Source organism: Acanthochromis polyacanthus, chromosome 17, assembly GCF_021347895.1.
Source record: "Acanthochromis polyacanthus isolate Apoly-LR-REF ecotype Palm Island chromosome 17, KAUST_Apoly_ChrSc, whole genome shotgun sequence".
NCBI lineage: Eukaryota > Metazoa > Chordata > Actinopteri > Pomacentridae > Acanthochromis > Acanthochromis polyacanthus.
The window spans coordinates 36251846-36278929 of NC_067129.1; the positions used below are offsets into that span (position 1 = coordinate 36251846).

At 38.4% G+C, this 27084-nt stretch overlaps 1 protein-coding gene across 1 annotated transcript in view; it reads left to right on the forward strand.

The window, feature by feature from the left end:
* Nucleotides 1-8508: 8508 nt before the first annotated feature.
* The window catches only part of hlcs (holocarboxylase synthetase (biotin-(proprionyl-CoA-carboxylase (ATP-hydrolysing)) ligase)), a 137182-nt gene continuing 118606 nt past the window's right edge, over nt 8509-27084 (forward strand). The window contains exon 1 of the mRNA XM_051937652.1: nt 8509-8909. Within this exon, the coding sequence (XP_051793612.1) occupies nt 8658-8909 (252 nt within the window). The 5' untranslated portion in view covers nt 8509-8657. The remainder of the gene's footprint in view (nt 8910-27084) is intronic.

Genomic DNA, 27084 nt, shown 5'->3' on the forward strand with positions numbered 1-27084 from the left:
TCTCCTAGGTTTTTAATTCAAAGAGGAATTAAACAGGGCTGTCCAATTAGCCCTTACATCTTTTTACTTGTTGCACAGACGATGGCTACCCATATTAAAATGTGTGATTTTCAAGGTATTCGGACATTTGGTAGAGAGTTCAAAATATCCCAGCTTGCTGATGATACAGCGATGTTTATTAATAATCGAGCAGGGGTAGATGTAGTGATTGATAATATTCAAAAGTTCTCAGATGTGTCAGGATTGAAAATGAATTTGGGTAAATCAGTATTGCTACCAATCAAACCATGTAATGACCTTGAGATACATGGCATTCCAGTAAAGAAAACACTCACCTACCTTGGAGTAACCATTAATGAAGATCAAATTGAGCGCTGTAGCTCGAATTATAACCCTATACTTAAACAAATTACCACAAAATTTAATTTGTGGTTAATGTGAGACCTTTCAATTTATGGCAGAGTCCTACTAGCCAAAGCTGAAGGCATCTCAAGGTCAGTATACATATCTCTATCAATGGACATGCCAAACAAAATATGTAAACACCTTGACAAATTGCTCTTCAATTTTATATGGAGGAACAAAGTCCATTACTTGAAGAAAGACATACTTTGTAATCCAAAAGGAAATGGGGGGCTAGATGTGCTTAGTTTTGAGACTGTGAATAATGTATTTAAAATCAATTGGCTATGTCGATTGGCCAAAGAGAAAGATAATTTATGGAACGCGATCCCAACATATATTTTTAATCAATTGGGGGGACTAGAATTTTTGCTAAAATGTGATTATAAACCAGAGAAACTACCCATTAAACTCTCAAATTTTCACAAACAAACTCTTCTCTCCTGGAGGCTGGTTCACAAACGTGGCTTCTCGCCGACCAACTGCACCCTATGGAATAATCAATATATAAAGTATCGTAATAGGTCTTTATTTATAAAAACTTGGTTTGACAGTGGAATAAAATGGGCATATCAACTCATTAGTTGCAAGGTGATTAGTCCCATATAATGAGTTCTGTACTATACATAAAACTCCAATTTCTCTTAAAGAATATATTAAAGTCTGTAATGCCATTCCAAAAGGAATTCTACAACTATTTAAAAATTATTCAATTAATATCCCAACACAAGTTAACTGTAACAAGCTATATGTAGGAGGAATCAACGTCAGAGAAAAAACCTGTACAAATAAATATATTAGGAATCTCATTCAACCCATTAAAAGACCGACTGCGACTGCATTCTGTAATACAGTGTACGAGGAAATAAACTGGGTAAGGGTGTGGGCTGTTGGCGAGAGGCTTTGTATATATAATAAAGTTAAAGAGGTCTCTTTTAAAATATTACATAATGTATACCCTGTTAAAAAAAACATTAGAAAGATTCAAATTGGATATAGACTACAAATGTGACTTTAGTCAGACTGAAATAGAAACTATTTCTCATCTGTTTTATAACTGTTCATACAGTAGGAATTTATGGTCCCATATACAGCAGTTCATTTATGATAAAACCGGATATCTGATCAGCCTCCAAGAGAGGGACATCATATTTTATTTTGATGAACCAGATTTGCCCCGAAACTTCTCCTTTTTGATTCAAACTCTAATTATGCTGGCAAAATACCATATACATAAAACTAAATGGTCAAAAGCAAAACCAAATGGACAATATTTTGAAAATGAAATCTCTCAGTATCTTAATTTAATAAAATATGCATCTAATTCAAAAGCTGTGAAAACCTTTCAAGCAGCCTGTAATTTCTTTAAAATAATAACTTAATGCATTTCATCATGTGTGTTTGTGTCTATATATACATGTAGATATCGAGGAATTGGTGTGTTTCTTTATATGTGTGTGTATATGCAGAGGTACATATTAGTATGTGGTTCTGTATTTGTGTATATATGTATGGATAAAGGTGTATATATTATAAGGGTACATTCTAGGGATGCAAATGATTGTGTAATACAATTATTGATGGTTGCTTCATCTTATCAACCGATGATCCACCCATTGATGAGAGGCAATTTTTTGTTGAGAAGCTGAACTCCCTTCTGAGTCAATTGCAATTTTTGTTTCAAACAGTGTCTGATAAATGCCTGATTAATAGTCAATTGTCTGCACCCCTAGTACATAACCATATGTGATGTCTCCAACCCCCCTGGCATGTATATATGTGATGTATGTATGTATACATTTAATTCCCCTTGTTTATGGTTTGAAGAGGATTTATCTGTCTGCCATATATCTGTCAAAAAAAGTGTTAAATATCTTGGTATCCACATATGTAAGAATTTAGATGAGCGTAAAAAACAAAACTTTGAACCTAAAATTAAGAAAACTCAACAGATCTTAAATATGTGGCTACAGAGAGACATATCACTTTTTGGACGGGTTTTGCTGAGTAAAGCGGAGGGCATATCTAGATTGGTTTACCCAGCTCTTTCTCTCTATGTTAAAGATTCCACATCCACAACGATCAATAAATTAATTACAAATTTTACCTGGAAAAATAAGCACCATCACCTGAAAAGGAATGTTCTCACTTGACCCAGAAGTGAAGGAGGAATAGAAATGCTAGATTTTTTTTTAATTTAAACTATACATTTAAAGTTAAATGGTTACAAGAGTGTATCATGAAACCCAAGTCATTATGGTATTTTATTCCAAACTGCATTTTTCAACAACTAGGAGGGTTATTGTTCTTAATGAAGTGCAATTACAGTGTCCCAAAACTACCTGTTAAACTTTCTAATTTTTATAAACAAGCTCTAAATTCGTGGAAACTATGCTACAGTCATAACTTCTCGCCACACAAATGTATAATTTGGAATAATTGTTGTATTCTTTAAAAAAAATCAATCATTAATCATACAATCTTGGATCCAAAGAGATATTATATATGTTAAAGACCTGGGGCCTCATTTATAAAGCTTGCGTATGCACAAAACAGGGCTAGAAAGTGGCGTACGCCATTTTCTACGCAAAGGTTGTGATTTATAAAAACAAACTTGGCGTGAGAATGTGCGCACCGGTGTGCCAACCTTGATTCTTGATGCTTGCTTACGCACAAAACAGGGCGTAAATCACAAACTTTGCGTAGAAAGTGGCGTACGCTGTGTTCGTTGTGATTTCTAAAAACAAACTTGGCGTGAGAATGTGCGCACGGGTGCGCCAACTTTGATGCTTGCTTAAGCACATTTTGGAGACAGAGGGAACGGCAGTGACGGAGGGTGAAGTGGTGAATTGAAACCAGATTGATCTCAAACCTTTATTGTTATCACATATTAGACTTGTAGAGCAGGATAATCATAAACCCTCATTGTTGTAGATGTTCATATAGTGCGCCATTCGGCCGACACGACTGTATTTGCAGAACTATGTTCATATATCAACAGGGGCGGATTGAACGTTATTTCATTCGGTCGTTTGACCGAAGGGCCGGTCCACATCTGGGGCCGGTGCGGTGATCTTTATTAAATAATTTTGTTTACTGATCACCCGGCGCCCGTATGGTTCATCGGGGAAAGCAGAAGACCCATTTGCAGGGGTGGTCTCCAATGCAGCGGCTCGGGTTCGATTCCTGCCCGCGGCACTTTTATACTTGTCTTCCCCCTATTCTTCTCTCCATTTCCTGTCACTCTTCACTGCAACTATCACAGTAAAAAGGCAAAAAAAAAGTAAAGAATTTTGTTTATTTATCCATATGCGGCCGAATGGGATGAGCGTCCAACCATTAATCAGCCCTGTACAGGCACGCAGGCACACATGCTTCACACCACAACCCCCGAGTGAAAATGAATTTGTCTATGTGAACCGAAAAAATGTACATTCAATCAGTGTACAAATTATTTGTACATCGGACATGATCATAACAAATTTAGTGGTAGGGTGGCCTGGGTCAACACATGATTCATTCATCCTGACGCACAGCAGTGAAAAGACTGCCGGCCGGCGCTGCATAAAATGCCGTGGATCCCGCAGCTTATTTATATACAGATACATTCATGAGTTACTTTGCATTGACCATTCATGGTAAAATGTGGGTGTGTTGTGGGCGGAATGTGAGGTGGATCCACCTGTGCAATCTTCCAGCTGGTGTGTGATTTATCAAGAAATTGCATGCAGCTGTGCTTACGCAAAGTTTTATAAATCAGGGGCATACGACCATTTCGGATTTTCGGCGTATGCAAACTTTAGTATGAATCCTACGCAATGTTTTATAAATGAGGCCCCTGGTAGATTATAATGGTGAAATAATTAAATATGAGGCTTTTATGTCAAAACATCAATTTCCCATCACCTACAGAGAATATAAATCTATTGTTCAGTGCATAGGCGTCAGTTTATGGGGGGACGGTGGGGATGTGTCCCCCCCACTTTTTGTCAGGGGTCATTTTGTCTCCAACACATTCGAATTCTTCACATGTAAGCTGTTGTAAACCCAGTTATTTTCAGTAGTATAGAAAATTCCGACGCTCCTGAACGCACCATCCGCACTCAGCCGAGAGTTGCACAGACATGCAGCACACCTTCCTGAGGTTAAAAAAAAACGTGCAGATGCAAAATTTGCGCCGTGCCAAGTGGAAGCTCCGACCAGAGGCGTGCAGGGGCAAAATTTCGGCCCGGGAGAATTAGTACTATAGCGGCCCACAGACCCCTCTCCTTGCATGTACTGATAGCTCAACAGGTTGAGTCTCCACCTTTGGTTTGGTGGTTGTGAGTTCAAACCCAGCTTGTGGCGTTTTGCCGCTGTTCTTCGACATTTTCTCAAAGTGCTGTGGTCTCCATCCCCCCCACTTTTAAAAACAAACTGATGCCCTTGCTTGTTTCATAGTGGTCATCAAAGATTTGTTTTTGATACACTCCTGTATGGCGAAGAAAAGGAGGTCTTTGATGTCTTCCCAAAAGTGTTTATAGAAGTCAGATGAGAGGCCATCCTGGCCAGGAGATTTCCTTAGAGAGAGTTGTTTAACTGCCTCTTCCAGCTCAGATAATTCAATGTCAGAGTCACATATGTCCTCAAAGTCCGAGTTGATGGATGGAATGTTGTGTTTTATGCTGTCCAAGAGGGAAAAGTTTCCCTCAGTATTCGAAGGTGAATAAAGTTCCTTGTAAAATTTGAGAACCTCATCAGAAAGTAGTTTAGGATCCGTACATTCAGCTCCATTAATCATGAGGGAGTTAATCAGGTTCCTCTCCTGTCTTCGTTTCTCAAGGCTGCAGAAATACGCTGTATTACGTTCACCCTCTTCAATCCATTTGGCTCTCGATCTGATGAAGGCTCAACTCGTCCAATTTAGATTTGAGGCTTATGAAGGAAGCTTTGTCAGACTCTAACATTGGGGTTCTTTTACAATACCCATCCAAGTCTTGTATTAATTTAAGCTCTTGCTTCTTTCCTTATCGAATTGTATAGAGATTTGTCTAACCTTGAATTAAAAAAATTCCCATCTACAGCAAGTTACCAATAGTTACATCATATTTGATTTCTGAAAGTAGACCCTTAATTGCATCACAGTATGTTTAGTTTTTTAACAAGTCTGCATTAAATTTCCAGTATACATTTCTTTTGTTAGTTCTATGTGGCTTTAAATTGAGGAGAAGTAGACAATGGTCCGTAAGAGGTGCATTAGAGATAGTTACATCTGAGGCAAGGGTAGCTAGGCTTGGTGTAGATAGCCACAAGTCAATTCTAGATCTTATAGATACATTAGGTTTAATCTATGAATATTGTCTAAGCTTGAGATTTTTACTTCTCCAGATGTCAATCAGGGAAAAAGTGTTACATAGTTCGAGTAAAGCGGCATTATAATGTGTATCTGTGAATTTTGTTGGGTTTCTGTCTGGGTAGTCATCAGGTGCTAAGTTAAAATCTCCTCCAAATAAAATCAATTCTGTATGGTATGATCTTTTATATTGTGAAACAACCTCAGTGATTTCCTGTAGTAAGTTCTTGTTTTGGGCGATGTTGTTATAACCATAAACATTTGTAAGAATTATATATGCATTTTCAAACTGTATAACAGCTGTCTGCCAATGGCCATTGTCATCTGCCTTATATGAAATTACACTACCCGGGCACTTGTTAAAGCAGATGGCAACTCCACCGGATTTGTTGCTTCCGTGGCTGAAGAGGATTTTGTCTCCCCACTGCGTTGTCCAGTAGGTGGCGTCTGTGGCACACAAATGAGTCTCTTGAAGGCGGACACAGTGAGATTTGAAATCTTTACAATGCAAAAAAATGGCTTTTCTTTTTAAGTTGTCTTTCAGACCCCTCGAATTCAATGATAAAACATTTAAGTTGGCTTTCAGAACATTCATTTGCTGGATAACCCCACAGCAGTAAAGTGCAAACACAAAAAAAGTTAGTTTATGAAGTGACTTTAAAGTAGCTCAAAAGGAAATGTCTATTCCCTCCTAATAGCATTTTCCCACATATGGCATTTGTAGGAATAAATACTTAGGCTGTGATACGTCGACCTTCTATATATCCATAAGGCCCGTGAAAATAGGCCCTTTTATTCTCCTGGCATGCTTGTTTAATGCATGGCCACAGTGTCGCTCTCGTTTCTTTGGCTTCCTTTGTGTGATCCTCCGCAAATCTGATTCCCGCGTTTTTGCAGATGGTGGAATCTTTGGTCATCTCCCAAAAAGCATCTCTGCATTGTCATCTTGTGAATTGCACAATGATGTTCCTCACTCTTCCATGCTCCTTCCGTCCCAGTCGGTGTACCATATCCACATTTTCATCCATTTTATTAGCCCACTGTGGGGCGATTTTCTTCAAAAGTTCAATAACTTCATGCCTGGTGTTTTCATTCATGGCCTCTTTCATCCCTTTGATTCTGAGGTTCCACCTCCGTTTGTAGTTGTCATGTTCTCTGCATTTCTCTCGTAACGCGGCCACTTCTGCTTGAAGGTGGCTGGATTCGCTCTCCAGAAAAGTAATTTTGGCTTTGCAATTCTTAATCTCCGCTGCATTGAATTCAATCGTTTTGGAAAGGCCAACTAGCATTGCACAGTTCTGTGTCAGTTTGGCATCAAACTCCTTCATGCGATCTTCTTGTGAGTCAAACTTCATAGTTAGCTTGTTGATGGCAGCTAGAATGGCAGAACCTGTTACCTCATCTTCCGTTGGCTTTGAGACTTTGCGAGCAGGCTCTTTGGATGGAGTCGAGAGAGTTGAAGCGATCTCCCGTCCTCATTTGTCGCTGCTGCGCTCCGTGTCCATTGGTGTGGTGCTAGCCATTGCATACAAGTGGTCGCTTTTTTCTGTCAAAGTAGCTTGTTCTTTGGGCTTCTGAGTGGGCATTTTGTCACAGGGTGTGTGCAAAATATTTACGAAAAGTAATAGCGTTCATTTGTGTGGGAAAGAGAGAGTCAATGTATAGTTTGGAGGGAATTTGCAGAGAGCCAACAAAAGGTAAGACTGCTCAGGCCGCCATCTTGCCAGAACCATCTTAGCCACCGATGCTATCGCCGGCGGCTACATTTAGCTGCATTTAGCTCTCAATTTAAAAATGGAGCAGCCGCAGTCAGTCCACCAGAAATTGCGCTGGCATTAGATCTCTGTCATGTTATCTGACTGTGCCCTGTGTTTATGTATTGTTTAATTTACATTCATATGACTTTCTCAGACTGTATTAAATAAACAGAGTTTTCTGCTTACCTGTGTTCGCGCCAACTCCTGCGATGTTTCTTCTTCGTGGTTTAGATTCAGAAACGTATCGTAATCTCGCACTGTATTCTCATGAGACATTCTTCTTCCTCTTTTGTGCTTTGTGTCTGAGTGTACCGTTTGGTACACACTCGGAACAAAAGGTGGCGGTAATGCACCAACAAGCTGGATGCCAACCGCCATAAAACAAGACGAAGAATGTACATCCATGCGTATGCGCTGGGTGAGCAAGTCCAATAGAAACCAACGGGCGCAATTTTCGGTCTAGTATTCAGTTCATATTATACATCCATGGTTTTGTGTTCAAGTGTTTTTAGGCGTATAAAAAGGAATCACTTATTCACATTTTACCAACCATTCAGTGACCAGACACCATGCAGCGCACTACATGTCAGTCGAAAAAAAGGAATTACAGAGTTTTCAAAGTGGTATTAAAAAATATTAATTGAATAATAATTCAATAGGCAGAAACTCTTTTGTATGACAAGTTCTGTTACCTTTTTGTACGTTGTTTCAATGTTGTTTCAACATTGAAACAAATCTTGTTAAAATTTCAATGTTGATTTGTCATCATTTTGTTAACCATTTTACAACCATCAGAGATCAACGTTGTTTCAACAATGCTTCAACGTTGAAATGACAAATGACATAATTTCAACCATATTTCAACGTTAAAGGTCGGTCGTGTGCCTGCTGGGCTTCGCCCGAGTCAGCTGGGATAGGCACCAGCACCCCCGCGACCCTAGTGAGGATGAAGAATGGATGGATATTGTGGTTCACACTCCATCCCAGGTGGCGGCGGTAATGCAACGATCCGCCGTTTGCCAGCCACCAGTAAACCCAAACAGGAAGACGAAGGGCGACAGGACGCAGAGCTGCACTTTGATACTGTTTCAGATGCGAACTCAAAAGTTAATTTATGTAAGCAGAAAAACAACAAGAATGCTCCTTTTTGCGTGTGTTGTGATAAGATGCTAATAACTTTGTGCTACGTGTACTTGTGGGTGCGCTTTCACAAGTGCTACTCGGTGCTCATCCGCAGCGGTCTGTCCAGGCTGAACAGCCGCAGCTTCAGCTTCAGCGTCTGCTCCTGCTCGGCCTCAGAACCGGCACCGCCGGCCGGACACCACTCAGCTGGACGTCGGCAGCATAGCTTACTTCCACTCGAGGACAACGTCTTTCTCCAGCTGGGAAACAAGGCAGTCTACGTCACAGAGCCGAAGGTGGGTTCCGGGTCAGTGCTTCCGTTTAAATAACGTGATACCTCTGTTCTTGCATAATTAGTTCAACACAGTCAGGATTTCTTAAAGGAAGGTCAATTCATAATAATATCCGCCTGGTTCTGGATCTCATTGATTACAATCATTTAATCAAAGATGATGGTTTTATGTTGTTTCTGGACTTTCACAAAGCATTTGATTCAATCGAACATGCTTTTATTATGAATACATTTAAACAATTTGGGTTTGGTGACACATTTCTTGATATGATTGCTATGTTGTATACTGATATTAACCCTTTAAGCTGCGGTCAATTTTCCCCTGAAATTTCAACTGAAGATGTACAGAAAGTAAATTGAATGCTGTTCTTGAACTGTTTGGAGTACAGGCATGGCTGGGGTCTCCTTTGAAAGCTGACAACCTGCATTGTCACCCAGTGCAGTAAAAATTACTCTAGGTGCTATTGACACAGAGTTATTTATGTTGGAACACACTGAATTAGGAGGAATTTTATTCACGCCTAAATTTTTTCCCTAATAAAACACCTGAAAATTAGTGTGGCAGCACTGTGAGAGCTTGAAACACAACAAGGCAACAGCCTGGGGTCTTACATAGTTCAGGACAAAATTTCAGAGCAAAACTACAAGAAATGAGTGTTTCACACATGTTTTTGTACTAATATGCCCAATTATGTCAATTTTGGACACCCTATGTACACCCTGTGAAAAAATGGTATATGGTCGTTTATTGGCCCTTTTTCACACTATTTTCACTCCAAAAACTCATAAAGAACTAAAAAAAAAATCACTTCAGATAAGCTTCAGTGTGGATCTTGATCTGAATCAGAGGCTCAGACGGAGACAGAGAAAAGCAGCCGCAGCAGGAGTGCCAGAGGTGTGAAAAGTCACACAGAGCCGCTAAAGCCCGCCTCTCGGCTATTCAGCAAGCTCATTGGCTACATGCCCTGTCAGTCAAACGTTTCCTCCGGCGTCATTTTGCTCTGAATTTAGTGGAGAGATGAGAGTCAGCACTTCCTGGGGGGCCAAGATGGCGGCGAGGAGTTAGACGTTTTTCTGAACTTTCCTCCAACTTAAGTTTATAAGTGGCATCAAAAAGTACTATTTTAATCTGCAGTAATGTCGGATGCTTCCTCAAGTAAACGCAAAAGTGAAGGTCGTCCACCAGTTACTCCTACGAAGACTCTCTCCGTGAAAAAAGGGAAAATGGAACAAGAAACGGCGGACAGCATCATCGATGCGCTAAAGCTAGCTATCGCAGAGCAAGGCACCTCTATTGGAAAATCCATTGAGGACCTCAAAGTTTCTATCAACTTTATCTCCGCTGACTTACAAGATATAAAAGGTACCATGAAGCTCACGGTTGATCGGGTCAGCAAAGCTGAGGAAAAGATCCAGTGTTTGGAAAACCAAGTCATGGAGTTAGCGCGCTACAAACGAAGGTGGAATCTGCGTCTACGTGGAGTACCTGAAGAAGAGAATGAGGAGGTGAGGATGAAAGTTATCGACATCTGCCAGAACGTAGCTCCGGGCCATGAGGAAAAGTTTCTGGATGTGATTGATTCAGTTCATCGGCTTGGTAGAAAGCATCCCGGCAAAACTCAAGCCCGTGACATCATTCTCCAGTTCTCAATGAGACATTTCCGTGACATGATATGGAAGTTGGCCAAGCACTCAGAATACCTAAAGAAGAAGAATCTCCGCTTCAAAGAGGATCTTACTCCAGAGGACCGCGAGAAACGGATTCGTCTGTGGCCAGCAATCCAGAAAGCACGTCAGGAGAAGAAGATCGCTTTCTTTGTCGGAGGGAGAGCTTTCGTGGACAATAAGGAAATATTTTGATTTTCTTCACTGATGCCTCGATTTCAGCAAGGAGGATAAGTTCTGTCCGTTGCACACACACACACACACACACACACTTACTTTCTGGTTACGGTGACTTTTGCTCTGTTTCACAATTTCATCTTTAAAAATAGTTTCTGTTAATGCTCGAGGGTTAAGAGACATCACTAAACGAAAGGCGCTTTTTCTTTATGCAAAGCAATTTAATGCCGACTTTTGTTTGATTCAGGAATCTCATTCTGTTGATGAGGACTATAACTTTTGGAAAACACAATGGGGGGAGGACTTGTGGATGTCGCATGGAAGTCAACGCTCAGCAGGGACACTAACTCTTAAACACAAATTCTGTGGGAAAATCATCCTCACTCAAACAGATCCACTTGGACATTTTTCTCTGACTGTTATTTCATGCAATAACCAGCTGCTGATGATTGGGAATGTTTATGGCTATAACAATTCTAAGGAAAACAAAGAACTTTTTGAAACATTGAACTCGAATATTGTTGCTCTTTCAGGAAAATTTCCTGATATAAAAATTATTTTAGGGGGAGATTTCAATGTTACACTGAATGATGATCTTGATAGATGGCCAGGTAGACATAAGGAAAACTCTGTTATTATTGATTTTATGAATGAAAGAGGTTTAATTGATATATGGAGAGTATGCAATCCCACCACTAAGGAATTCACTTGGAAAAACAAAACAGGCTCTTTACAGTCAAGGATTGATTTTTGGTTAATCTCTGAATCTTTATTGCATTTCCTTGATGAAGTTAAGATTATGCCGACACCTCTTACAGACCATAAAGCCATTTTTTTGAATCTAAATATGTCATTAGATAGAGCACAAAAAAGGACGCCAGCTTACTGGAAACTAAATAACTCTTTATTAATGAACGACTCTGTAAACACACTCATTAAACTCAAGATAAAGCAATATCTGAAAATGGCAGCAAAGGAAAAGGCTTATAGAAAATTTTGGGAGCTACTAAAATTTGAGTTAAGAATCCTTTTAATGAAAAGGGGTGCTAAAATGAAAGAAGATTATAAAAAAGATGAAAATGAACTGATTGCTGAAATAATATCCTTGTCTTCTATGTTGCCTGAAAATATGTCTGAGATTCAAAGAGCAAATTTACAAACATTGCAACTGAAACTGGATCAGTTATACATTAGCAAAGCTAAAGGAGCCTTTATACGCTCAAGGGCCAAATGGCTTGAAGAGGGGGAACAGAACTCCAGCTACTTTTTTAAATTAGAAAAACAAAGGCAAAACAAGAATGGCATAACGCATCTTACTGTAAATGGCTCAGTGGTTGATAATCCCAAAGACATTGCTAAAATTTGTGAAAACTTTTATGAGACATTATACAAATCTAACCCATCAACAGCTGAAATAGATGCCTTCTTTAAATCTTTAGGGAAGGTAAGAACAATTACTGAGGCTAGTAAAATAATATGTGATACCCCAATCAATATAACTGATATCAAGGATGCTATTAAGAAACTTAAATTGAACAAATCCCCTGGTGTAGATGGTTTATCTTCTGAGTTTTTTAAATTATTTTCAGAAGAAATTGCCCCTTTCCTGTTGAATGTTTTTAACGAGAGTATAAACTTTGAGGAACTCCCACCTTCACTTAACCAAGGTTTAATTACTTTAATACCAAAACCTCAAAAAGATGTTCTGCTGTTAGATAATTGGCGTCCCATTTCATTGCTTAACAATGACTATAAAATTTTTGCTTTATGTTTAGCTAATAAACTAAAGAAAGTTTTAATGACATTATTGATGAATCTCAAAACGGCTTCATGTCTGGCAGATATATTATTGATAATATAAGACTTGTCCTTGACATCTTAGACTACTCAGATTTAATTTCAGATGATAGTTTTATTCTCTTTCTAGATTTTCATAAGGCCTTTGATTCCATAGAGCATCAATTTTTGTTTAAAGCTATTGATCTATTTGGTTTTGGAGAGTGTTTCAAAAAATCAATTCGCACTTTATATGCATCAGGAAATAGTTCTATTAAGCTACCATATGGAACTACCAAAAGATTTAGGATAGAACGTGGTATTCGACAGGGTTGTCCTGTCTCCCCGTACTTATTCCTTCTCCCTATGCAAATTCTTTCAGTTTATATTAAAGAAAGTAGTTTAAAGGGCATTTCTATAGCAGGAAAGACTATATCTTTGAGTCAACTCGCTGATGATACCACTTTGTTCTTACAGGATAGATCTCAAATTGACACTGCAGTCAAACTTTTAGATAAATTCTCTGTAGCCTCTGGTCTTAAACTGAACTTATCTAAATGTGAGTTGTTGCCTATTAAGGCTTGTAATGAGAAAGATATTTCAGGAATTCCCGTTAAATTTAAGGTTAAATATCTGGGAGTAATCATTGTCAAAGACCAAGTTCTTAGGACGAATGAAAACTTTAATCCAATCATCTCTGCAATTACACAGAGGTTTAACTTATGGTTGCAAAGGGACTTAACCATTACTGGTAGAGTTTTGTTATCCAAAGCTGAAGGCCTATCTAGATTTGTTTATGCCAGTTCTTCTTTAGATATTTCGAAGGATTTATATACAAAAATTGACAAAATCCTTTTCGAATTTATTTGGAAAAAGAGATCTCACCTGATTAGAAAAAATGTGATGATTAACAAACTAAGTAGTGGTGGTTTTAATGCTTTAGATTTCAGTACCCTACATTCCAGTTTTAAGATCAAATGGATCAAACGGTACTTAACAAATCCAAATTCATTATGGAATTTTATTTCCACATATGTGTTTGAGGCCTTAGGAGGACTTCACTTCTTATTAAGATGTAATTACAAGGTAGAAAAGCTCCCTGCAAAACTTTCCAACTTCCACAAACAGCTGCTTTTATGCTGGTCCTTGGTGTACAAACATAATTTTTCACCTCACAAATGCTATATTTGGAATAATCAAGATATATGTTTCAAGCATAAAACACTATTTTTTAAGAATTGGGTTGATAATGGCTTGTTACTGGTCTGTCAATTATTTAACAAAAAGGGTCACATGTTCTCTTATGAAGAGTTCTTATCTGAATATAAATTTCCTATACCACCTAGAGAATTTGCAATCATCTTTGATGCTATTCCATCAGGTCTTAAAATGTTATTATCCTCTTCAACCTCTGATGTCTCCATTGAAACCACCCTATCTAATTTATATATAGGGAACTCAGATCCTTTCCTAAATAGTAGAACAAACAATAAATGTATAAGAGATTTAATCTTAAAAAATACAATCTGTAAGCCCACTTCAGTATTTTACTGGAATAATCTGTATGTTGATATTGACTGGCAAAAAACATGGTCATTACATAGGAAATTTTGTATTTCAAATAAGGTGCGGGAAGTTTCTCTGAAAATACTGCACAGGTGTTATCCTGTTAACTCTGTTATTGCAAAATACAGACTCAACATTGACCCTCTTTGTTCTTTTTGTCACCACACAGAGGAAACTATAAATCATTTGTTTTGGGATTGTACCCTTAGTCAGGGATTTTGGCAGGACCTTAACTTGTTGTTGAATAGAAAAATGAATACTCAACTCAAATTTAAAATTGAATTTATTTTATTTGGCTGCTTTGATGATACTTTGCCTATTAAAAAAATATATGTCATCAACTTTATTGTACTTTTAGCAAAATTCCATGTTCACACCAGCAAATTTTCAAAACAGAAACCCAACCTGACTGTCTTCCTTGCATATTTAAAATTCTACTTTGACACTTTAAAACTTTGCAGTAACCCCAAAGCTGTGAAGACAAGAACGCTTTGTGTTGAATTTGATTTCATTTGATGTACATTCCTCTTATATATTCTTTATTTATTTCTTAATTTTGTGAACTGTATTATGTATTTCTATGCCTTCTTTATATCTGTTTTATACTATGAGATGCATACTACCTCGAGCGTACAATGTTCCTGATGAAATTGTGAACTGTTATTGTTCAATTTGTAAATAAATAAAAAAAAAAAAAAAAAAAAAAAAAAAGATGAGAGTCAGCAGATCCATCGGTCTCGGCAACGGCTGGCTGTTCCGGGTTCGGAGGCAGCGATGAGTCACTTGATTGGTTGAAATGCGGTTGGGATCGAAAGCAGAGGGTTCAGTCGCCATTTTGTGACCGAGATCATGTGGATTACAGAAAGCTTCATAAAATTATGGATAAAAATGCAGTGAATTATGGAACGCGCAGCGCCACCATGCGCCACGTGGATGCGCACGGAGCCGAGCTATTTGTGGATTATTTACTTATTTCTAGACATGTTTTGGACAAAATATGATACTTGCTAGTATTGTCTGGATGACTACTCTTGGATTATGGCCGGTTTTTGTGGATTATTTTCATCGTTGACCGGTAAAAGACCATCGAAACGTAAGTTATGCCCTTTATGTGTCCCTTTAAACTTTTGTTGTTTGTTTTAGAAATGTGTTTATATTACCCGCTGTGGTAATCACATCTGAAAGTGGTTTATACCGGCGGATTCATGAGACTCTAAGCTTTCCATGGATGTATAGTGTTTCTATCGTCCCGTTTAAAGCTAAAAATGCTTTTGCCGTTAAACTTCAGCCGGCCATTTTCGGCCCGAATACGGGCCCGTGAAGCTTATTAACAGCTGTGTTTCCCTCTCAGAAGGCACATTCCCAGATTCAGAGTAGAAAGAGGCATCAGGCAGGGATGCAGCATCTCACCTCTTTTATTTATTGTCGCCCCAGAATTACTAGCTATAACTGTTGTAAATTCAAACATTAAAGGATTAGATATAAATAACCACAAATTAATTATAAGTTAGCTTGCTGATGACACGACAATCTTCCTTAATAACAAAGAACAAATTCTAGTGGCTTTAGAAACAATTAAACTGTTCTCCCAAGCCTCAGGTCTACATCTGAATCTGGATAAATGTGAACTCATGAGTATAGATAACTGCTCTGATCTTTCACTCTATTATATGCCTGTTAAAAATAAGATAAAATATTTAGGAATTTGGGTAACCAAATGCTCTGACACTAGGGAAAAAGTGAATATTCAAAATGCAATTGAAAAATGTAAAAGAACCTTAAACAACTGGCTGCAAAGGGACTTAACATTGTTTGGAAGAACAATATTAACCAAAATTGAATCATTATCCAGACTAATCTGTTCAGCATACTCTCGAGCAATCCCACCAAGGGTTATAAAACAAATTAACAGAATAAATTTTAATTTCATATGGAAAAATAAACATCACTATATCAAAAATGGAGACTTTGTGAAGGACTATGAGGGGGCATGAAAAGCAATTGACTTCGAAATTATGAATGGAATGTTAAAGATTAACTGGCTCCGATCCTTTTTGAAAAATGGTGATGAGATATGGTTCTCCTTACCCAATCTTATTTTCAACAAAGTTGGAGGTATTGAATTTTTATTAGTATGTGATTTTGAAATATCCAAACTACCCATGAAACTTTCTAAATTTCACCAGCAGATTTTACTACAATGGAAAATGATGTTTAAACATAACTTCAGCCCCCATAATGTCCCACTGTGGAACAATAGAGCAATATTAAGTGGGAGGAGGTCTATGTTCATGGAAGACTGGATGCTGAAACAAATTTGGTCTATTACACATCTAATGGATGGGAATAGAGAAATACTTGTATTGGAAGATTTTAATGCAAAATATAACACTAATTGCTCCATTGACAGCTACAAGAAAGTCACAAAAAAATCCCAAAAGTCCTCCTTCATTCAATAAAGAACATGTTAAACATACCAACTCCCAATCTACACAAAATTAAAAAAGAGGATCTGGACCTTGTTAATGAAAAATGTAACAATAAATTTTTAAGGCAGTACTTAGTTAAAACTTTCTACCCAAGCATTGCCAAAAGCACACTTACTCTTAAAGATTACGATAAATCTAAAATATCAGCCATTCGTATTAAATACCTAAAATTCCCAGTTCCTCCCAAATGTAAAGAAATACACTTTAAGACCATCAACAAGATTTTTCCCTCAAATGAATTCATTAACAAAAGATTTAAATTAGCTGTAGATAACTGTTATATTTGCATTGTTAAATGTAGAAACGACAGAGCACCTGTTTTTTGGATGTGAGATCATTCAAGATATATGGAAATCTCTCCATGATGTAATATCGTCCAGCTCCATCAACATAGACTTCTGGTCCTTTCAAAATATTCAAGTTGGTGTAATTCTTGAGAATATTAAAAAAAAAAGAATTTTTAGTGAATAATTTGATCATTCTCTCAAAATACTATATTCACAAGTGTCGCTATGCTAAGTCCCCCCCTTTATGGACTGCTCTTAAAAATGAAATCTTCTTATTTCAACAGTGTCTAAAAATTTTGATTACAACTGTTAATTTATCCGAAACCCCTTGTATTTGTTAACATAATCTCCCTTCGTTATTCATTATTTCTTTATTTATTCTTTTTTATTCATTGAATTACTTATCCCTCATTCATTATAATTTGGTATTATTATTTTCTTTTCTTTTTCCTCTATGCAATTTCAATTTAATAGGGGTTGTGATTGTTTTCAATTTTTGATGTACTTATGTATTTGAGTTTGTCATGTTTTTGTTAAATAAAAAAAAACAAAAAAAAACACTGTTCTTACAGGGACAGGATGGCAGAGTCCTTCCTGGGCCGGTCACCGGTTTGTTTACTCATCTCAGTCAGCCGAACTACTCAGCAATGTTGTTCAAGTGTTTTAAAGATGTTTACAATCACAGACCATATATATGGCCTTATATGATAAAATTCACATTTGGCTCATTGGAAAGACGTGCAATACAAACTGGAAATCTGTACAGTTCAAACTAAACAAGAAAAATAAACGGAATACTGGAATTGTTATTTTTTTCTCCAAATCTTTTATTGTGGTCGGCGAATGACTTATTGGTGCAATACGGACTCCCTCTAAATTGAATGCATCTGATAAAATGCTATTTTCTTCTTTTCAGTCTACCAAAAAACATACATATTGCCTCAACCCCCATATGCACTCCGTTCAGTTGTTGCCATTCTACATTTTTTTTACAGTCTTGTCCCTGTCTGCTTTGAATATCCATCGTTCCTTAATTGTAGGGCCCGGTCGATATGGATTTTTTGAGGCCGATTCCGACATTTGGCAGAAAATAATTCAGATAACCAATTAATCGGCTAAATAATTTTAAAAAAATATATATATATAATGTTTTGCAATACTTTGTCCTTGAGTATTTGTTTAATTTTACAACAGAGAGGATTTTTCAAGTACAAACAACAAAGCAATAAAACTTTGGGAAATGATATAACCTTAATAAAAGAGCCAATCTATAAATGAGTTATGAAATACATCTTGTCTTGTACTGGTTATATGCTGGTTAGATGTATATGCCGTATATAAGCATCATGAGTGAAGTTACTTGTAAAACATTATTTATGCAGCCCTCTGATGCCCTTTAACGTTAGATCAATTATATAAAATATATAATGGTCACAAATAGTCCGACACTAATGTTCCCTCAGAACAACACACACAATGAGTTACTCTTACAGCCTGTGTCACATTATACTATTTTCTGACAAAGTAAAACCAAGAGTGACATGACATCATAACAGTTGCTGAAGACAGTAATGTTAATCATTTTAACTTTTCATGCATGCACTGAATAAACACCCCTCCCCTCTGTGTTCACATCGCTCCTCCTTAAATGCGCCTCCACATGCAGCTGACGGAGTGATGAATGGTCGTTCTGTAGTAGGGATGCACATTTTAAATTTTTTTTATGACCGTAACCGACGCCCTTTAACCGATTAATAACTGTTAACCGATAAGATTTAAATGCCCTGTTGAGTGGTTACATGCTGCCACTCCGCCATTCCGCCATTCCGACATAGCACCATTTAGACATATCAAAATTCCGAAATACCGGTATTCCGACACGCAAACGTCCCACCATTCCGACAAGGCTTTCCATGTAAGGAAATGTGCGTTACTCCGAGTGAGTCACTGACTCGGCGCTGTCCGGTGCTTAACTGCAGATTTACAATGACAGCAAATACTCATCTAAAATGTAAAAAAAGCTACAAGATTTAGATATAATTAACAGTACTGTGGGCTTCAATCGTCTCCTATTACTTTTTAAATTATGTGGCGAGCAAGCGCGCTGGTGATTTCTTTAATTGTGTGTTCTGATTAATTTCCAAAATAAAGTTTTAACTTCTGAAATCCGATTTTTAAACAGTTCTGATGGAGCTTAATGTTTATCTGGATGATGCGACTTCATACCGAACCATTTCACTGTAAATCTGGATGACCCGCGGCGTGTCTGGAGATAAAAAATAATATTCAATGTAACGCCGGTTTTGTGCCACATGTGTAAATGCGCACAAAGATACACACCCTCCCCTACTGTACAACATGAAGGCAACTGGAATTAATCAGTGACTTAAGGTGTCATGTGCAGCGCCGTCATTGATATCTGTAATATTAATGTTGCATATGATGCCAGCGTGGATGAAGACGCACAGGCTCTGTGGAGAGCTCCACTCCAGCTGGTTGCTGTGACAGGTCACTGACACTGTATTTCTCCTTACAGTCAGTGATCCCTGAGATTCAGACATCAATCTGACATGTTTCAGACTAGCCCAAGTTACATTAAGATGCGTAGGCATATTATGATATTTACAGTTTCAGGAGATTTTAATAATAGATTTAGTTGGTTTGCGAGGTTGTGGAGTCCATCTGCTTTTAAATCACGTAAAAATCTGAGGCTTTGATGTCTGCCGTTTTCATTATTTGACCTCTGTGTTTTAATGTGGATATGCACTGTCGTAGGCTTGTAAAGGAATTGTCGGAATGGCGGGATGCTTTTTTTTTTTTTTTTATATATACCATCATTCCGACCATAGGACGCAAAAATTGTCAGAATGATGGGACGTTTGAAAGAAGTTTAAGTGTTGCCATTTGGACAATTGGGGGCCCTTGCCAGAGTGGAGGCATGTGGAATGGCAGTTGCCTCCCCTATTTATTTTTATTTTTATTTTTTGAGTGTCTGTGAGCCATTCAAAAGTGCTGTGACAAAAAAAAAAATTCTTATGGGCTTTATTTATTTATTTTTACATGTGCAAAAACAGCCAAATAAACATCAACCAAATGAACAAAAACAACAAAATATTAGGAATTTTCTCATCTCAAACACCTGCAGCACTGCTGAACAAAATTAAACATAGAGAGAAAGGACAGCGCTGTAAACGATTCAAAACAGATTGAAATTTGTTTAACTTCAAATAGCCTAGTTGTCAGACTTTCTAATGAACAAAAACAACACCCTGTTAATCAAACAGTGCCGTGCAGCATACAAAGTTATATCTATCTATAATGGCACGAAGTCCTCCCGTGTAACCAAGGAAATAAGTCTGACCTGTGTATCAAAATATTTTAAATAAAATAAATAGCCATAGCCACCAGAAAAAATATAAATATAGCAGGGTCATTCCTACTATTCGGTGCCATTTGAGTCCCCATGACGGAGTATTGCATATTTTTGGTAAAAATGTCCTAATACTAATTTTCAAAAGCCTGGCTTATATGGTTAACAGTTCTCTACCATAATATACAATGATATGTATGCAGGAATATTTCAATTTTAAAGAATTACCCTTATTTTTGGATAAGTAGGCCAAATTCCCATGTCCCAACTCATGTTTGCTCAATCAGAAATACATATAAAAGTAATAGTAATAAAATAAACCCAACACTTTTCACTATTGTTGCACAGCTTCGTTTATAATCTACCTCCCCAAATGTTATTTTTTGTTATTTATACATTTTTACTGCTTAAAATATTCAAAATATGTTGTGTCCCTGAGTCAATTGTCCACCCTGTTACTTTGATACAAAGATCTCTGCAAACGCCCCCCCAAAACATCATCTAGTCACTTGATATAGGAAGTGGCTTACACTTTTGGAGGGAAAATCAAACTAATGGAAGCAAAGTAAGTACCTCTCTTTAAACAACCTTTTTTAAGTGTTTTAGAATGCTTGACTGACATGGTAAAAGCATAAGATGTCCACCCTGTTACCCTGTTTTATAGCAGAAAATTATATTTTTTGGTAATTTCAAAAATATGGTTAATAAATATGTTAAAAATCTTCCTTGGTTGTCACTAAGTGCTATCTTGTTTTTCATCACATTAGCAGTAAGGGACAGCTTTAGCATTAAATGTCCCCCCTGTTACCGTCCACCCTGTTACCATTTTGTAGAGTAACAGGGTGGACACACAGTAACAGGGTGGACATAACAGAGGTGGATAAACCTCTTTCTTCAGCATATGTTGTCTTCTATTATTATTTTTGGTTACAAATTGATTATTTTATTTTTATTTTTAGTTATTGAATGAATTTCCTATTTTAAATTATTGAATGAATTTCTAATTGTTAATGAATTATATTGTTCAGTGAATTTGTATGTAAAGCTGATGCTAATGACGTTTTTGGTGTTTTTCATATGATTAGTTAATGATATTTTTATTTATTTGTTGGAAGTATTTTTTAAAAATAATTTTAATGTTTATGTAAAGTTTAAATAAATTTACTTTTTTTAAATAAAATTTTGTTCACAAATATTAGGTCCATTCTGTGACGTCTTGTCCACCCTGTTACTCTTCTGTCCACCCTGTTACCTTATTATTTTTTGATGAGAATTAGATAAAAAGTCTGAAATATTTAGCATGTCTTTGTGTTTACTTGCAGTTTCGAATTACGGTAGTATAATGAAATCACTAAAAAAAATAAATGCAGATTCCATTGAAATTATCTTAAAATTGAAAAGAAATGTGTTCAAATTGTGTTGTGCCTTACAATAGAGCACATTTTTTGTACATATACTTCTTTGTTAATATTTCTCAAAATAGATATTTCAAGGGTAAATTAAGGGACATTTTAGCTCTTACTAAATGTAATTATTATAGCGAGAGTGGTTTGGAAACATAGTGTAATAGATGTGAGAATGTCCCGTAACAGGGTGGACATTTGCCGTCTGTCACATGCAAAGAATTTGGTAAAAATATTAGATTATTGATATCCTGAGCTGGACCAATATAGTTTTCTTATAGTTTGATAAGTAATCCTTCAGATAAAAGACGAAAAAATTGGAAATTTTAACATTTTTTTAATAGATTAAACAAGGCCGAAATGGCACCGAATAGTAGGAATGACCCAGCAATAGCCACCAGATAAACGAAACTTACATAAACATGAATCCACTCGGTGCTACAAAAAACTCTCCTTTTTTAACGAGCTTTTCAGCCCTCAAAATAAAATAAATGGGCTAGGCCAACCCCAGTGTTCTCTCGCCATAGCGAATTTGTTTTCCTTTTACCGGTTTTTATTAAGAAAAAGCAGCATGTTGACATGTTCTGGGGTCAGCCTGGTGCACAGCCTGTTTACTATGAGACCCGCAGCGGAGAATATGCGCTCAGATGGGACCGATGTCCCAGGAATACACAGGTAGCACTGGGCCAGTATGACCAGCCTCGGGAAGCGCGTCTGTTGGATTTTCCACCACTCAAGGGGGTCAGTGTCCAGTGATGGTAGATTGTCTCTCATGTAGGTGTCCACCTCTGCTTCTGGATCATCTCCTTGTTTAGGAGAGCTGTAGTCATCTCCCATGAGCAACGTCATGGCACTGTCCTGGCGGCGCCGGACTCCAGCCTGGGCAGAAGGCACCGCTGTGTCTTCATTCTCCGTGGCAGCACAACTTGCGCCTTCTTCACCTGCAGCAACAGGCTCATCTTCATCATTTCCAGCGGTTGCTGCTATGTTAGCACAGAGTTCAAGTAGTTTTGCTTTTGTGGCTTCTTTTTCCCCTGAAGAAAAAAACCTGAGATGTTTATGCCGTGGATCCAGGACCAAGGCGATCAGTGCTGGTTTGGTCACCAACTCGTCCATCCCCACCTGTGGTGAAAAATATAATTAATGACCTTTTTAATTCATAACAAAACATTGCATAAGAATAATAACAATAACAATAATTAAAGCTGCAAGCAGCGATGGATGGGTCCTCGCATCCACGCTGGTCGGCGAATCCCCGCGTCCACCAGGTGGCGCTGTGACTGAGAGTGTATGTCGGCCTCTGAATCGCATCTGGACCAGAGTCTGATCACACATGTAAAATTTCAGCCGGATTGGAGCATGTACAGGCTACTTATAAAGCATTTCCTGTCCATCCAACAGGTGGCGCCGCGACTGAGAGTGTATGTTGGCCTATGGATGTGATCAGGATTGGACTCTGATCACACATGTAAAGTTTGAGTCACATTGGAGCATGCAGAGGATAGTTATACAGCAGCTGATGTTTCATGGCAAAGCATCAAAACTGTGATGGTCGCCATGGCCACACCATTTGGCTTCTGGTTAAACTTTTGATAACTTTTCATCACCAAGTCCTGCTGACTTGGACTGACAAAATTTCAGGTCTCCTGGAATTATCCCCTAGGAGGTATTCACTCTGAAAAATGAGAAAAATCATCAAAAATCTAATTGTAGTGAGCGTTGGAGTATTCCTAACCTGTCAAACAGCACTTTGTTTTGCATGGCGATATTTGGTTGCTACGGCAACGGCGTTGCATGAAATGTCACAGCCTTCACAGTGTGGGATTGTCAAGAGGTGAAGACTCGGCTGACCGATTTCCAGCATGATATCACCAAGTTTGGGGCCATTGTACCTGAAAATATAAGGCCTTAAACTTAATATTACCAACAGGTGGCGCTATGACTTTTGCAGAATTTATGAGTGTGGATGTGTTCAGACTGGACCTGGTGTCCATCATGTGAAGTTTGGTTCAGATAGGATCTTGTTCAGCTGAGATATGAATCGTTAAATTTTCATGGCGAAACATCAAAATTCGTTTGGCCGCCACAGACACACCCTTTGATGACAAGTCACCATTTTCACTGTGCTTCATCATCAACATCTTCAGCCTGTTGTCACCGCATTTGAAGTGAATATGATCAACTGGGTAAGAATAGGGCATGAAAGTGTAAACGATGTCTATTTCCTGAAACCACAAGGTGGCGCTATGACTGTGAATGAATATCCCTATGTGGATGAAATCAGGACAGGTATGTCATCATACATGTAAAGTTTCAGGCAGATTGGAGCATATTGGGAAGAATTAGACACCACTTCCTGTTTCATGGCGAAGGACCGGTATTTTGAGGCTCTGCCACCTTTTGGCTTCTGGCTGAGTTTTTGATAACTTTTCATCAGGAAGGTCTGGTGCATGTACTGTCCAAATTTCAGTTCTCTCAGACTTACCCCCTGGGAGATATTAATTTTGACAAATTTACAGCAAATTCAAGATGGCTGACTTCCTGTTGGGTTTAGGGCGTGGCTGTGATTGACTTTTTGGTGTGTCCTGATGTGGTGCATATGCCCACCAAATATTGTAGCTGTAAATGAAACATTGTGGCAGTTGGCCTAATGACCACTTTTTCAATTTTGCAGGTCTGCTATAGAGCCACTTTGCCACACACATGCGCAACTCCCATAAAATATCAAATTTTTCGCCAGTCCTGATGTGCACGCCAAATTTCACGCGTTTTGGGATATGATAAGGCCGCCAAAAAGGCAATTCATTTGCCGGGAGAAAAAAACAAAAAAAACCCCTAGGGTTTCATTAGGGTCTGAGCACCGAGGGTGCCGAGGACAGGCGGTGCGTTTCAATAGGGTCCTAGGCACCGCTGGTGCCTTGGACAGTAAGTGCCCTTGCACCGCCTGTCCTCGGCACCCTTGGTGCTCGGACCTTAATAATAATAATAATTAGCTTACCTCCATGCGGTAACACAAGGACTGTCGCACCTTCGCCTTGAACTCTTTAACTCTTGGGCTGTCATCTTCAGCGCTGATCAGGTGTTTGTTGATAAGGCTGAAGGTGATGGGATAAATGTTCAAAACTGACACCTCCTTTTCTGTGGACATGACAGTGATCGCACATTTCAGCTTCTCCAACACTGGCAAAATCTCCTCCATTATCTGTCAGTGTTCATCTCTGATCTCCAGGGTTCTTGCTTCTTGCAATTTTGTAACTGCTCGGTCGGACAGAACAGCTGTCACTGCCCAGCGTTGTTCAAGCAGTTGTACCATCATGTCACACACAGAGTTACATCTCGTTTTACATGACTGGATAAGCTGGTGCTTCGGAAGTTGCATTTGGTCCTGTTTGGCCTCCAGTGCCTTGCATGCAGGTGTGCTGTGGTTGAAGTGCCTGACAAGCCGCCCCGCTGCAACAATAACACGATGCACAAACATGTTAAATCCGTCATTTACCGCCAGCTGCAGTGTATGTGCAAAACAGGGGCTCGAGTCCCAGCTGACCCGTCCGGGAGAGTTGGCTGCCACGATGTTGCGCGCGTTGTCGTGGACGCATGCGGACACTTTCCCACTAAGTCCCCACGTCTCCACTGCATCAACCAGTTTAGCTGTGAGATTTTCAGCTGTGTGTCTACCTGGCATGCTCTGTGTTAACAGGACGGCAGAATTAACTTTCCAGTACTCATCGATATAGTGACATGTAATTGTCACGTAGCTCTCTGTTGTGAGCGCGGTCCAGCAGTCCGTTGTAATAGCCACGAACTTAGTACTTGCAAGTCGCGTTTTCAGTTCTTTTTTCCTCTCCTCAAAACGAGCCTCTAATCATCGGGTAATGGTCGGTCTTGATGGAATTTGGTAATTAGGCTCGATATAGCCTCCTCCTGGAACCCGTCACCACTGACCACACTGATGGGCAAAATGTCTTTTTCCACCATTGAACAGATTTTTTCCATTATCTTCTCAGAACGCCGCGCGTCACACTTTCTCCCGGCCATCATGGAGGGAAAAGTTAGCTGCGATGGTCCTCCATCGTCTGATCCTGGATGCTTGTTTCTTAAATGGTACTGCATCGTACTCGTACTGCTGGAGTATTTCAGTGCTGTACCGCATAATTTGCAAATGACCTCCTCCCCTTTCCGGTCGAAATTGTCCCACACAGAACTCCTTTTTGCTCTCTTCATCTTTGCTGTAAAGTGGGCTGTGGTGGAAAGCACGTGATGGCATGTGTTGCACCTGTCGACACGCCCCCATGAGTTGATTGAATTACGTAGCTAATAAACAAAATTAACCGATAGTATTAATTGGTCAAAGTTCCTGTTATCGGTTAACGGTTAAACGGTTAACAATGTGCATCCCTATTCTGTAGCCTACTCTTAAATATTTTGTGCCCTTATGTTATTTCTACAGCTACTTACTGGCTTTTAAGCTGTTAGCTAGCGCTACAGTAGGTTGGCATATCTACAGAAATGTTATTGCTAACATAAACAGACAGGGTGTACCTTAAACTAGGTTTGCACAACTTGTCAATGCAACATAAACGAAAATGCATGACTGACACAACGAAGCATGCGCCATTCGTCATAACATATGGCAAAGAGATTTAAACTGAAACAGGAGACATGTTGAGTCATTGTTTATTTCACAACGTCATTATAAAAATACTTGTTGGCAAGTTCTGCGTAGCCCACTCCTGTAGTGTGGTTGTAGCTTACTCCTGTACGTTACTGATAAGACAGCAGTGAGAACTAAGGACTGAATGGAGTCAGAGCTGCATGGACAAATGGCGCAAGGGCATCATTTTGGGTGACTCAGACACTTAACATTTACTGTTTTATGAGAAATTAAGAATATATTGGCGTTTAATCGGTATAACGCTGGCCGATGATGATTATTTTGAAAAGGGCTATTAGCCGGCCGATAAAACGGTCGGGCCCTATTTACGTGTACTGTTAAGAACTGTATTCCCACCTCTCACCTTTGAAATTGTTTTTTTTCTTTTTTAATTTTACAACTTTTTTCATTTCTCCTACCATATTTTGCATACTGCAATGCCTACCTTTATTTTCCCAGTTCCTCCTGTATCATTTTTTTTGCATTAAGACTTAGCATATTTTACTGTCATATTTAGTGTTGTGAAAAAGTATTTGCTTCCCAACTGAAATCCTCTATTTTTGCATATGTTTCACACGTAAATGTTCCAGATCATCAAACAAATATTTATATTTATTGAAAATTAGACAAAAAGAACCCACATCACACAAAATGCTTTTTTAAAATGATGCTTTATTAAAGATTTATTGAAAACCTGTATCATCCCCCGGGAGACCAGACGAACGGATCCGAATATTTGGCCACTCCAAAATGTTAATTTTGTTCTTTTTAAGCCATTCAGTCTTGCTGGACTTG